The sequence below is a fragment of the Dama dama genome, chromosome 20 (assembly GCF_033118175.1).
Source record: "Dama dama isolate Ldn47 chromosome 20, ASM3311817v1, whole genome shotgun sequence".
Classification (NCBI taxonomy): Eukaryota; Metazoa; Chordata; class Mammalia; order Artiodactyla; family Cervidae; genus Dama; species Dama dama.
Genome location: NC_083700.1, coordinates 100,089,935 through 100,104,117, shown reverse-complemented (window position 1 = coordinate 100,104,117; position 14,183 = coordinate 100,089,935). Strand labels below are relative to the sequence as shown.

The following is a 14,183-nucleotide window of genomic DNA, read 5'->3' as shown; positions in this document are numbered from 1 at the left end:
ACTGGTGCCCGAAGGAAACAAGGTTTCTACCTGGTGCTTGCTTCCTATGTAGGTCACATTCCATCCCAGCAACTTGCTGTGCCTTGCCCCGTCTGAGCCAGGACAGCCCAGACCCACACTCAAAAACCTCTTGGCCACTTGGGTTGATTTTGCTCTAAGCCCAGGTTAGTCAACTATGGCCCGTGGTCATGGTCAAATCCAGCCTGCCAGCTAAGAATGGGCTTTACGTTTTTAAGTGGCTGGGGGTGTGGGGCGGGGAGAGAAGACCAAAAGTTTGCGCTACATGAAAATTATAATTAAATTCAAATTTCAGGGGAGTTCTCTGGTGGTTCTGTGGTTAGGACTCAGCACTTTCACTGCTGGGCACCTGGGGTTCAATCCCTGGTTGGAGAACTAAGATTGTGCCGGCCACACGGCACAACCAAAAAAAAAAATAAGTTCAGATTTCAGTTACCGTTAATAGCATCTGATTGTAACACAGCCACACTTGTTTGTGAAGACTGTATCGTTTATGGTTCCCTTTGTGTTACAACAGCAGACCATGCGGCCCACAGAGCTGACAATATTGACTTACTATTTGGCCCATTACAGAAAAAATTTGCCAGTCTCTACTTTAAGCCCCAGGTGCTCTGGCTATGTGCAAACCCAACATGTGATAGCTGCACAGGACTTTTCAAAGCCTTCCAGGCAAAACCAAATCATCTTTCAAACTGATGTTAAATGCAAACAACTGACTCCTTGAGTCAGCACCTGAGCATGTGGAAAAGCCAACACCCCAGAGAGGGACCTGTTCAGTGGGGAGGTGTGCCCTACTTGACTGTGAAAAGATTAATTTAATAAGACAATGGGAATATGCAACCCCAACACTCTCAGCTGACAAGGTTAAGTCCCAGCTCCCCAACTTGTGTGACCTTGAAAAAGTTCCTTCCCCTAAGATCTCTTGTTCTCCATAAAAGAGGCTTCCTAAGAATAAGGAGTTGTATTACTAAGGAAAGACAGTAGTGGAGTGCAGGTCCCCAACCCTGTTCTGGTCAATGGAGATTCAGCAACAAACTACACTGAATCCCTGCTTCTTGGAACTTGATATTTTAGTTGGGGGTTGGCAGCAGTGGGTGGAGTGGGAAGGTAGAACATAAATACCTAAAATATATCAGGTGGTGAGCGGTATGAAGAAAGAAAGTGATGGGGACAATCACTTAATTCTTAATCAGGCAGGTCATCTTGTAATGGAATATTATGCAGCTGTTGGAAAGAATAAAACACACCTATATGTACTTGATATGAAAAGAGTGCCAGGGAAGAAAGAAAAGTAGTAAACAATGTATAGAATGTATACTGTGTGTAAGGAAGGAGGAGATAATGACTTTGTATCACAGCAAGTGCTTATATGTGCAGAGAAAAACACCATAGGTATTGGTGGGTGGACAGGATGGAATGCACAGGGCTGCAGAGAACTATGTAGAAAGTGTGATCCAATTACACTAAATTCCATTTATAGGCACATATATACACATGCACAAAAAGAGGTCTGTGAGGGGTAAATACCCAATGACTACAACTGGGAGGAGATGTTCACTCTTACTTTGCATGCTTCTCTACACTTGGCTCCATTACTTCTGTAACTTAAAAAAAACCCTGCAACCTGACCTAGAGAGGTAGGTGTTATTTCTGTTGTTGTTTAGTTACCAAGCTGTGTCCAACTCTTTGAGACCCCACGGACTGTAGCCCACCAGGCTCCTCTGTCCACAGGATTTCCCAGGCAAGAATATGGCAGTGGGTTGCCATATCCTTCTCCAGGGGATCTTCCTGACCCAGGGATTGAATCCATGAGTCCTGTATTGGCAGGCAGATTCTTTACCACTGAGCCAGGTACAGCTGGGGAAAAAAGCTCTAACAGGAGGCATGGCTGGCCTGGGGTGAAATGGTAGAGCTGTTTCCAGTGGAGCCCTTTCCTCCTCACTCCCCAGTGACCTCTGGACTAGGTGATTTGGGCAGATGTCCTGTCCAGCAGAGGCCTCAGTAGCCAAAGGTTGTCTAAGCTGGGGTCTGGCAAGAGCTCTCTCCCCTTCCACGGTGCCAAGGCCCTGGGGAAGCAAAAGCCAGCAAAGTGTTGGTGCTAAAGTCTTAGAAAGGGTCAACTGTCCTCAGTCTACCAGAGTTCAAAGTCTGGGAGCCCTGCTCAGTTACTGCAAAACCCCAATGTTTATGCATTACCTACTGCCTCCCTGGCCTGGAGGTTGGACAGCAGAGCCTTAGGCTCCACTCCACCCTTCCCATGGAAGAGGTGGGTAACAGCTGGAGGTTTGTTGCAGTGGCCAGGCCTAGACACAGCCTCTCTGAGCCCAGAAGTCCAACCAGGAGCCTTCTCAGTCTCCACTATCCTGGGGATGCTGAGTGACTTTTTTACCTCTCTGCCCAGGAGTGAGGTGGGAGAAGGGTGAGGTTGCAGGTCTCAAGCCAATACTGCACAGTTTTCCTTTGTCCTAGGCCTCCCCAGCTCTGCCAGCTAGGGTGGGGTGGGTTGGGGGTTGGGGGAGAACTGGATAACTGTATCCTTGGAGTTGGAGCAGAGCTCTAGGCCCTAACATCCTGTGATCAGGAGGTGCTGGGTAAAGCTGAGCTCCTTGAAGTCACAAGCTGATTATGGGGGGATTTGGGGATGACCCAGCTCCAGGCCACTTAGGGTTGGTCCCGGAACGGCTCAGCATGGGACAAGGATCATCATGGAGATGTTTACAATGTCTGCACACCCAAACTGGATGTGCAAAGGGTCCTTCCATTTAAAATAGCCACCACACTGGTTTAGGGCACTGGACCAGTCTCACCACAAGCACCATGGGGAATGAACCTCCATTTTATGGGGAAGAAAACCAAGGCTGAGGAGAGTCACTGCCCCAAGGTCATAGTTTTGTGAGGATGTCTTGTTTCCATTCACAGAAGGCTTTTAGTTGTCAAATTATATCTAACCCGACTATTAGACTGTACCCAGAAAGAGCTTGGAAAGTCCTGGAGTCTGAAAATTCCTGCTCATTTGGGGTGAACGAAGGGTGACACAGAAAAGAGGGGTGTAGAAGAGTTAGTATTAAAAAAAAAAATAGCGAAGAACATCTCCAATTTTTGGACAGCTGTATCTTGGTTAAGCTTTCCTTCTCTGGCCTCAGTTACCATCTGTCAAACAGAGGGTTGGGCCATGCAGTGGAAGGTTCCTGCTGGGGACTTTCTTTTATCTTCTTGGGCCATCCCAGAAAGGCTGGCAGTGTGTTTTTTGGTGGGAGGCTAGTTTATGACCTTGGAAAAGTCATTTTCCATTGAACTGTGATGTCATCATGACTTGTATCACCCTCAGGTGAAGGCAGGGCAGCCCCATCAGCGGACCCATCTCGGGGCCTGGCACTCTCACCCATGTTCTGCTCTGCAAACCAGCTTCCTGACAAACCCTAAGTGGAGAAGAACTGGCCTGTTGGAACTTTAAGGATTTGCCTGACCAAGTGATACAGGCCTGGTGTGCTGGGACTCCCCAAAGGCTCCCGTTGCCAGAATGCCAGACTTCTGGACAGAGGCTGCAACCTAGGTAACCCCAGGTTACCTAGGGCCCAGGTAAGTGCAATGTATCACAGGAGTCCAGAGAAGCAAGGGATATTTATGGAGCATCCATGGGGACAGACAGACACATGTATTTCTGAGTTCTTGCAGACACTCTAATGATGAAAATGACATCATTCTGTGGACTCGGTAACTGAGCTAAAGCTGGAATTCAAAACCACAAATGCAGGACTTCAAAAGCCTATGCTCTTTGTACCTCTGAAGGGTTGAGGAACCCCGCAGATTTCTCATTTCTCCTTTGTATGGAGGGTGGAGTCGGCAGAGATCCTGGGGTGTGATTAGGGTGCCAGGAAGGACTAGTTGAGGGGTCTTCACAAAGCGCTGGGTAAGACATCTGGGAGCAGGGCTCACCCTTGTCTGCTGCCCTATAGGGAGTGTGAGGGAACTCCCGGCTGGAACAAGAGGGTCTTCAACTTGTCTCCTCCCTACTTTTCACTCAGGTAAACATCACAGCGAGCCGCAGAGAAGCACCACAAAGTGCGGGGAAGTCAGAGAGTCAGTTCCCAGTTCCAAGGAGATAAGGAGGAACATAGCAAAGGGAACTTCAGAATCAGACACCCCTGGTTTTAAGACCTTGGGCAAGTGATATAGCCTCTCCAGGCCTCAGTTTAACCTCCTGCACAAAAGGACTGGGTGCAGATCCAAAGGGAAGGGCTTTTTTCTAGAATGTATACAGGATGGTCTGTAGGAGGTTTAGCAAAAAAAATGAATTTTTTTTTTTTTTTACTATAACTGCTATCTGTATTTGCCTTTTGAAATTTCTACTTTATGTGCGCATATAATCAATTATTATAGCTGTACACATATGTGAATTTATGTGTGCATGCTCAGTCGCGTCAGACTCTTTGTGACCCCACAGTCTATAGCCCTCCAAGCTCCTCTGTCCATGGGATTTCCCAGGCAAGAATAAATGCAGACAAACCACTGGGAAGGAGGCACTCCAAAATTATTTATTGATGGAGCAGGTAATCAAGAGTTTGGAGGGTACTGCATGAAGAACACCCATCTGCTACAGCATTTAGAACTGGCTGACACATGGGCAACCCTGGAAGTCAGGCAAACTCTCTCCCCTCTATTCAAAATTCAAGAAAGGCTCATGGTGAAAAGGGACAGTGTAGACTGAAAGCCCTTTCTAATTAGCTTGAGTTCAAATCCAGTTCAGCCACTTACTAGATGTGTGACTTCAGGAAAGTTACTTCTCTGAGCTCCCTTCCTGAACCATATGGAGGGTCAGTGATATTGAAAAGCATTTGCGCCCAGAGCCTAGTAAACTATTAAGCGGCTGTTGAATTTCTCTTCCACTTTTTTCTCTACTCAGAATATTGACTTATTCACTCAAGAAATAAACACCCAGGTCCTGCATCATATGCAGAACAGACATTTCTTTCCCTTGAAGGAGTGAAAAAGTTATCCTTCTCTTACAGACAGTGAAACTGAAGCCCAGGGAGGTTAAGTGACCTGCTAGAGCCCTAAGCTAACAGAGCAAGCAAGTATTTAAACTTTGCAGTGCTAAGTTCTTACCATTAGCTAAAAGAGCTTCTCATTTTATTTGTATTTTGTTATACCCCAGCATAACGGCTGTCGGGAAATGTGTTCTGGGCTCAGGGTCTCCCTTCGGCCAGGGTGGGCTGGTGAAGCAAGTCGTCTGGATTCCTCAGGCACAAAGGAGCCTTTTCCCGCTGAGGCTACAGCCTGGCCACACTGTCACGCACCTCTCTCTGCCCAGCCAAAACCTTGCTCAGTTCCACCGGACACCTCCTTCGCCCATAGGAAGGGTAGTGCGCAATTCAGTACTAACACATACCAGGTGAAAAAACGTACACCCTCGCGCCTTCCCTGCCGAGTTTCAAAGAAAAAAAAGTGACTTGACATATTCTATAGAAGGGGGAAGAAGGGAGGGAGGAAAAGAAATAAGGCCCTACACAAAAGGTGGGGCCCAGTAAATACTTGTTGGAAAGGAGTCGTTCTGGGAAAGTCACAAAGATCCCCTGTAGGACAGGGGGCAAAAAAGAGATCGTATCGAGGCAGTTTGGTCCCGCGGGAAGAGTCCTCATCTATTCAGAGTCCCGCGTCCCGCAGCTCCCTGGCGCGCGCTCCTTCGACTCCACTCAAGCCCGGGGCCCCTTCCCGAACCCCTGCCCCCACCTTCGGGATCGCGTCGGCGGCCCCCGGGATACGCTCTCCGCGCGGCCCTCATCAGCCCCGCCTGAACAGGGAAACGTGCCACCTCGGAGCACATCACCCCACTTGGCTAACGCTCTGGGGCCTGCCCTACGCGGAAAGAAGGGCCTCGTATGCGGGCTTTTCGCTTCAGCCGGGCAGCCAGACATCCTGGGGTTGAAGCCGGGCCTTAACAGAGTGCCCTCCACCTCGGAGCCCCAGAGGGCTGGCGAGGGGACGGCGCGGGGCGGCGGAAAACGCCCAACACAAGGCCGCGCGCCCAGTGTTGCGCCGGGGAAATGAGAGCAGCGGTTCCCAGCCTGCCGAGCGGGGGCGGGTCCCTCCTCCTCCGCGCGCAAGGGCCGGGGCCCGGCTGGGGGCTCGGCCGGCTCAGCCAATGGGTGCCGCGCTCGGACCCTCCCCCGCCCCTGGAGGAGCGGGCGCGGGGCCTCAGCCGGGGAGGATCGTGAGCGACGTGCAGCGCCCGGGCCCTGAGTCCCCGGGCCCCGCCGGGCCGCGTGGACCGCGCCGCTCCCCGGAAGGAAGCCAATTACTCAGTGCGGGCGCCACCTACGCACGCGGCGCCCTCGCGCCCGCCAGATCCCGAGCCCATCCCTGTCACTGTCTCCCGGCCCGGCAGGGCGCTGCGCTCCCGGCCGGGGGAGAGGCCCAGGCCGGCGGAGCGATCAGCGGGGGTCCGCGCCTTTGTTCCCGGCAGGGAGGGCCCGCGGGCGCGCGGACTCACCTTGCTGGTGGGCTCCATGGCCGCGCTGCGCCGGAGACTGTCGCTGCACCGGGTGTGCGGGCGGGCTGCGCTCTGTGGATCCCGCTCCGGCTTCGGTCTCGAGACTCCGTCTGCGACTCGCTTGGCCTCCCTCTGCCTAGCGAGCTAGTTGCTGAGACCTACGGCCCACTGTCTGAATTCTCGCTTTGGTTACCTTTGAGCACTCCGACTGTCGCCTTTATAGGACCCCAGCCATTGGCTAGCGAAGCTGGGGGGCGGGGCGGAGGGGTGGGCAGAGCCTGAGGGGCGGGAACTGGGGCACGTCCGGGGCGGGGCTCCGCGGGGAAGGGGCCGCGGTCGCGGTCCAGGCGAGTGAGGGGGGTGGGGAGGGAGCGCGCCCGCTGGGTGCCTTGTTCTGGCTGCGGATCTTCACCTCTCCCTGAGTCCTGAGAATTCTCTGGCTGTGTGACTCTCTGCAAGTGTGCGCACCTCTCTGGGCTTCAGCGGCCAGTAGCAAAATGGAGGAGCTCGTACCGGCTGTGATTCAAAACGAGGAGCCGCACACAGTCGCGCATGAGAGTGAGGACTGGGGTCCTCACTCCGCCAAGGGATAACTTCGGGAAACTAGCTGTAATGATTGTACCACCTCATAGGTTTGTTATGAAGATTGAGTTAATATTTGAAAAGTGTTTAGAGCAGCCTCTGTTACGTGGTAAGTGGTATTTAAGTGTTTGTTAGACTACGAGAGGTCTCGCTCCGTGATTTTCTCCCTTCCCCTCTCCAACCCCACATTCCTGTTTGTAAACCAAGGCTGCCTTTAGCACAGGCTGGGCCCTCTGCCTGAAAATCTATGCCCACCTCTTCTTAGGACTTTAATATCACCTCCTCTGTGAAGCTTTTCTCTACTCCTGAGAGTACCTGTGACTCTATGGTGACAGGTAAGTGTGAAAAATATGAATGGTAAGAACATAAGAGAACTTGGGTTTGAACCAGCTCCGCTGTAGACCAGCCCTGGTATGATCCTAGGCAAGGTGCTAGCCGATGAGGCTCTGCTTTCTTCTGGTTAACCGGGAATGAACACCACCACCAACTTCAGGTGCTTCATGAGAGATACAATGTCCAGATCAGCCCATGGAGTACTTAGCACATGTTGACTTGCATGTAAGGCCCCCTTTAGTGGTAATGGTATTTTTTCACCTTATTTCATTTGATTTCACCTTATTTCTTCTTCTGGACTCATGTCTTACTTGAGACACAGTGAAGGGAAAGACCCCTAGTCCAAAGGTCTGGACAAAGGTCTGGACAAAATCCTGAGGTTAACCTGAGGGTCCCTTTCTCTATGGAAGGGGTCAGGAGGGGCTATTTTCTGTTGGAAAGGAGGAGCCTGGGCATGACCCCTGGAGTCCTCTGTCTGGACTGTGGGTCCAGTGCTGGCCAAGAGACGGGGTTCCCTGGCTGGGCAAGAAGCCCTGGAAGGGAAGGCAGCCCCCTTCTCGGTGCACCTCTGCCCATGGCTCCTATTTCTAAGGTCTCCCAGTTGCGCAGCCTGGAAAGCTTGGGGCCACCTCTCTCTGCATCTGGTGCCCAAGCCCCTAAGTCCTGTCGATTTCACCTTTCTGTCCCACCTCATCCTCTTTCTCTTCTGCTGTCTGCAGGGCCTCCGGCACCTCTAGCCCTCGTCCTCTAGTGCTGACCCTCATTCTTCTGTTTGCATGTCCCATGTTGCCATAGAGGCAGCAAGGTCCAGCCTGGCTAGCAAGGCCTTCAGGGCATTAGTTCACAGGCTTAGCCTCACCCCTCACACTTGCACTTGCCACATCTCTACCTTTGCTCAGATTGTTTCCTCTGCCTGACTCCCTTCACCCCTACCTCATCAGGCCGAAGTGCTTCTGATGGCACCAAGTACCTCTAGAATGGGGCCCCTTCCAGGAGGCGTGCCGAGTCCTCCACAAGGGACTGGTTCTCCCTTTTACCTTTCGGTGTTTCTTAGTGTGCTGCTGTGCTTTCTGTCTTCTTCCAGACTGAGCACCTTGAGGATGGCTTCTATAGCTGAGACACAGAGGTGAAGGAAGAAGGCAGAAATGAATGAACACATGAGCAGCTAGTCCGCCTATTTCTTGCCAACACAAGTATTCCCTGAAGTACCTTTTGGGTTTTGCCACTTCCCTGCTCCAAGTCTCTCCATTGATCCCTGTTGCCGAATACATTCAGTCTACTGTGTCTACCTCTTCCCAGCTGTGGCTATGACCCACCTAGCTCACGGGGGTACCCTCACTATCAGACTCTCTTTCCTTCTCCAGGCCAGCCCTGTCTGTGCTGGCTGCTTCCCCAGGGACAGAGGGAACCAAGCCTGTTGCTAACCTTATGGATTCCCCAGACTGGAGAGAATGAAGAGGGGAGGTGCACAGCAACAATACTGAGTTGGGTATGCATGGTTAAGAATGTGTATTGGAGCAGATCTTGTACCACAAAGGAAGGAGAGGGAGTAGAGAGAGCTTCAGGATAGGGAGAAGGCAGGCTGAGCAGGGTTTAGCAGGCTAAATATGAGTTCATCAGGTGGGTCAGAGGGAAGGTCATTTTGGGCAAGGGGAAGATCACCTGCAGAGACAGGAGACAGACAGAGAGTAACTGCTGAAGGGAAGAAAGAATCTCTTGACCACACGCCTGGTGGTGGAGCCCTGGATTCGGTTTCCTGAGTCCCAGTTCTGCTGTTTACTGCCAAACATCACCGAACAAATAAATCCCTTCTCTCTTCTGAGCCTCAAGACATACATCTGTAAAATGGGCGTGACAATCCCCTCCTGAGTTGGCCAGAGGAAAAACGGATTATGTACAAAAGTTTATCCAAATAACTTATGACTTCCTTGTAGCTTAAGGGTAAAGAATCTGCCTGTGAGGCAGGAGACCAGGGTTCGACCCCTGGGTTGGGAAGTTCTGGAGAAGAAATGGCAATCCCCTCCAGTATTCTTGCCTGGAGAATTCCATGAGAGAGAAGCCTGGCAGGCTACAGTTCATGGGGTCGCAAAGAGTTGGACACGACTGAGTGACTAACACACACACACACAATTTGTGATGTCAGAAATTCAAGCAAACTGCCTTGCTATGGTCAGGGTGGAACTTGAAGACAGAGCAGAGTAGCTAGAAAAACAGCTTTGCCTTCACCTCCCCCATCATACTTGCCCCAATAGACCCCTATCATTTGCTTGAAATTCCATTTCTAAATGTTCTCATTGTAAAAGCTTTATGATCCCTAGAAGGTACTGTGTAGAGGTAAACTCATCAGACGCTATTGACACCGGCCAGATATTAGATTCGCAGGTAGACTAGTTTAGTTTTTGGATGGCTGAGTCCTCCGCGACCAGATTTAACTCCAGCCAGGGAGGGAACATCAGAGAAAGCCTAAGGAAGTGAGCCTGGAAGGTTGGGATGCCTGGGGAGAGAGAGCAGATGCCCATCACCAAGTCATGGAGGTGCAGCTTACTGTAGAGGGAGCCAGGCTCAGTAGCCCCTGCAGCGGGAGTGCAGAGGGTTGGGAGCAAGAAGGGGATGAAGTTCGCGGAGTCTGAGTGGGAGAAGCAGCTGAAGAGGCGGGGTGAAATGCTAGGTATAGGAGTTAGGGCTTTATTCAGTGGGCAGTGGGGAGCCATCGAGGGTTTTTGAGCAGGGAAGGACCGGAGGAAGTCTCAAACCTTTCTCAAGCCTACCGCACTCCAAAGATTTAAAGGGGAGTGTAAGGAGGAGGTGAAGCCCTAGGCTCCGCTTGGAAGGCCCGAGTAACCCCTCCCCAAGCTTCGCTCACACTGGCAGCTTTGTTCGCAGGAGGCTGCATTTAGCCCTGGAAGGAACTCGAACTTTTGGATTCCAGGCTGTTCTAGTCCTAGCCAGTCGGAGGAAAAAAGCTCCCTGGGACTGGCTGGGCGGCCTGGTGCGTGCCTGTGAGCACGCTAACACGCTCCAGGTCCCCAGCCTCGCTGGCCGCTGTGCGGGGGCGGTCTTAGCAACTCTGGAGTCAGAAGTGAGTAAGGCTGCCCGGGGAAAGACGCTGGGTTTTTTTTTTTTTTTTTTTTTTTTCCGCCTTTAAAGGCAAGCGTCCTTGGCAGCCAGGAGAAAAGCCTTTGCTGAGTCAGCTGCCGCTGACGCAATGGGGCTGACGGGCTGGGACGGGAGAGCCCCCAATCCACGGGATGTCCTGCAACCCCGATCCTCCCAGGCTGCAGGTAAACACGGTGTTGGACTCCTGGAAGGCCTGATGCGCCAGGCAGGACAGTCTGGTGTGTTTACTATTTTCATTCTGACTTGTGCACCTGTTCACACCGCCTGCTCACAGAGCACTTTTCAGCTCCCCCTTCTTTATCCTTTCACATGCCTCTCCCCGGCCCTCTGCTTTCAGCAGGGCCACCACCTGCTCGCCAACGCTGGGGGATATTGTGGGAACCCTTCCCCGCTGTCTCCCACACCAGGCTTGTCTGTCCAGGTGCCTCCAAGACAGCCCTTTGAATGCCCCACAGGTCCCTAGCCACAGGTAACTAGCCTTCACCATGATTAAATCTAAAATTATCACCCTCTCCCATCTCTCCTTGTCCCCACTGCAGAGACGTTTCCTCTATCCACCAAATAGCCCAAGCCAGAGATCTGACGTCTTCCTCGACACTTCTTTCTCCCTCCTCCTCAACCCAGTCAACCGTGTGGACTCTGCCCTTCCAAAACAGGCACTGGACTCCATCCCCTTCTTTCATCCCACTGGCCTGGCTATAGCTCTGCTGGTTCGTCCTCCCACCTGCCACCTCTCTAGTCTCTCAAACACTCAGCCAGCACGTCATCATTTCCCTTTTTAAGCATCTTTCCCTGGCATGCAAGAATGTGGCTACAGCTCACAGACGTGAAAGAAGCCAAATGCAAAGGAGTGCGATTTCGTGTATGCAAAGTTCAAAAACAGGCAAAACTTATCTATGGATTAGAAATCTGGATAATAGTTACCTTGGAGGGATGGTAGTGACCGTGAGCGGGGCTGGTGATCAGGGCTGGGGCTATGGTGAGGCAGAAGAGGTAGGATCGGCCTTACAGATATTACCCTTTGCCCTAAGCTTTCATGTGACTCATCATGGTGTTGTTACTAATCCTGTCTTTACCTAACACTTTGATATTCTGTCATCATGAATTTTTTTTGCATTAGTTTTGATTTTTAAAAAATATTGCGTTAAAACGTTATTTATTTGATGACTGAGCTTTCTGGCACCCCCTTACATTTTACTCAGGAGGTGAGTGTCTCACTTGCCCTAGTCCTGACCCTGCCGGTGGTGTTTTGCAATGAGTGCTGATTCCATGTGTGTGTTCAGTTTGTGACAACTCATCAGTTTGGACAGTTCCAATTTTTACATTATGCACATCATGCTTCAATTAAAAAATATTTTTTTTAACTTAAAAAAACCTTTCTGTGATTCCAAGGAAATGACTGTTTTCTGCTTCTTCTAGCATCCCCAGGACCCAAGATGGTACTGACACACTCTGGGTTGTGATATATAGTTGTTGAATGAATGAATACAATATTCTTCCAGTTAATTTAATCCCAACAAGAATTCAGTGAAATGGCTTTTTTTTCACTCCATTTTCTAAAGGAGAAAACTGAGATTTAAGGGAAGTGAAATGATTTGCTCAAGTTCACATAGGTAGTAGGTGTGAGTTCTAGCACCTCGATTAAAAAAAAATCAACAAAAACTCCAACCTGTGGCAGCTGCTCGGGCACCTGATCCAGTACGGGCGTGGTGCACCAGGGCCTGGCTTTTATACCTGAGATTACAATTCTTTGAGCCGTATCTCTCTGCAGATGACGACCTCCTTGGGAAAGGGACTCAGGCATACCTGTGTTCAGCTAGGTACTTAGGACAGGAAGAGGCTCTGAATATTTAATAAATGAACAAAGCAAAGAATGAATGAATGAGGAGGTGGACAGTGATAGGTGGTGAGTGGAGCACAGGTTGGGGAGGCAGATCTGCTAGCTGTGTGTCTTTGGGCTTGTTACTCAGTCTTTCTGAGCACCAGTTGCCCCAACTGTAAAAACAGGAATAATATCAGTACTTATCTCAAAACTGTAATGAAAATATGAAGTGAGGAAATGATCATTGGGGTGACTGGAATATAACACATGGAAAATGTAACTGCAGTAGTATTCTTTCCAGTGGTTCACATTCTCAAAGTCTGATTTACTTCAGGGTGTCAGGGATCTACCTCTTTCGATTTCCATGTATTATTTTCTTGGGGGTCTCTGGAGTTGGAAGGAGGGGACCTGATGGGATTCCCCAGGAACTTTCCTCCTTGAGCCCACAGAGAAGATCAGTGCTGAAGTTGTCCAGAAGTCCGGTAGCCCAACTCCATCCTGCTGGTGGTGTCATCTGTGATGAGTTGCTTCTTTGTGAGCCTCACTTTTCTCTCTGTAAAATGGGACTCAGAATAATCTTTACCTTGTGGGGCTCTGGGGAGGATTCCCCAGGGTCTCTAAGTCTAGTCCACAGTACATGTTCCTTTAAGGTTGGCACCCTGGGGAAGAGCCAGGAGACTGGAGGCTCTTAGAGACTCTGGGAAATCTAAGGACTGATGGGAAAAACAAATAGCCTGTCTGGGCTCTGTTTTGGTCTTAGAACCTTATTATTCCCAGTGAAATAATACCATTTATGCTGGTACAACTTTTTTTTTTTTTTTTTCATTTATTTTTATTAGTTGGAGGCTAATTACTTCACACCATTGCAGTGGGTTTTGTCATACATTGACATGAATCAGCCATGGAGTTACATGTGTTCCCCATCCCGATCCCCCCTCCCACCTCCCTCTCCACCCAATTCCTCTGGGTCTTCCCAGTGCACCAGGCCCAAGCACTTGTCTCATGCATCCCACCTGGGCTGGTGATCTGTTTCCCTATAGATAATATACATGCTGTTCTCTCGAAACATCCCACCCTCGCCTTCTCCCACAGAGTCCAAAAGTCTGTTCTGTACATCTGTGTCTCTTTTTCTGTTTTGCGTATAGGGTTATCATTACCATCTTTTTAAATTCCATATATATGTGTTAGTGTGCTGTAATGATCTTTATCTTTCTGGCTTACTTCACTCTGTATAATGGGCTCCAGTTTCATCCATCTCATTAGAACTGATTCAAATGAATTCTTTTTAACAGCTGAGTAATATTCCATGGTGTATATGTACCACAGCTTCCTTATCCATTCGTCTGCTGATGGGCATCTAGGTTGCTTCCATGTCCTGGCTATTATAAACAGTGCTGCGATGAACATTGGGGTGCACGTGTCTCTTTCAGATCTGGTTTCCTCAGTGTGTATGCCCAGAAGTGGGATTGCTGGGTCATATGGCAGTTCTATTTCCAGTTTTTTAAGAAATCTCCACACTGTTTTCCATAGCGGCTGTACTAGTTTGCATTCCCACCGACAGTGTAAGAGGGTTCCCTTTTCTCCACACCCTCTCCAGCATTTATTGCTTGTAGACTTTTGGATAGCAGCCATCCTGACTGGCGTGTAATGGTACCTCATTGTGGTTTTGATTTGCATTTCTCTGAGAATGAGTGATGTTGAGCATCTTTTCATGTGTTTGTTAGCCATCTGTATGTCTTCTTTGGAGAAATGTCTGTTTAGTTCTTTGGCCCATTTTTTTGATTGGGTCATTTATTTTTCTGGAATTGAGCTGGTACAACT

At 50.0% G+C, this 14,183-nt stretch overlaps 1 protein-coding gene across 1 annotated transcript in view; it reads right to left on the bottom strand.

Moving 5' to 3' along the window:
* The window catches only part of SLC2A1 (solute carrier family 2 member 1), a 28,192-nt gene extending 21,463 nt beyond the window's left edge, over positions 1–6,729 (bottom strand). Inside the window, exon 1 of the mRNA XM_061122200.1 lies at positions 6,509–6,729. Within this exon, the coding sequence (XP_060978183.1) occupies positions 6,509–6,526 (18 nt within the window). The 5' untranslated portion in view covers positions 6,527–6,729. The remainder of the gene's footprint in view (positions 1–6,508) is intronic.
* Positions 6,730–14,183: the final 7,454 nt, after the last annotated feature.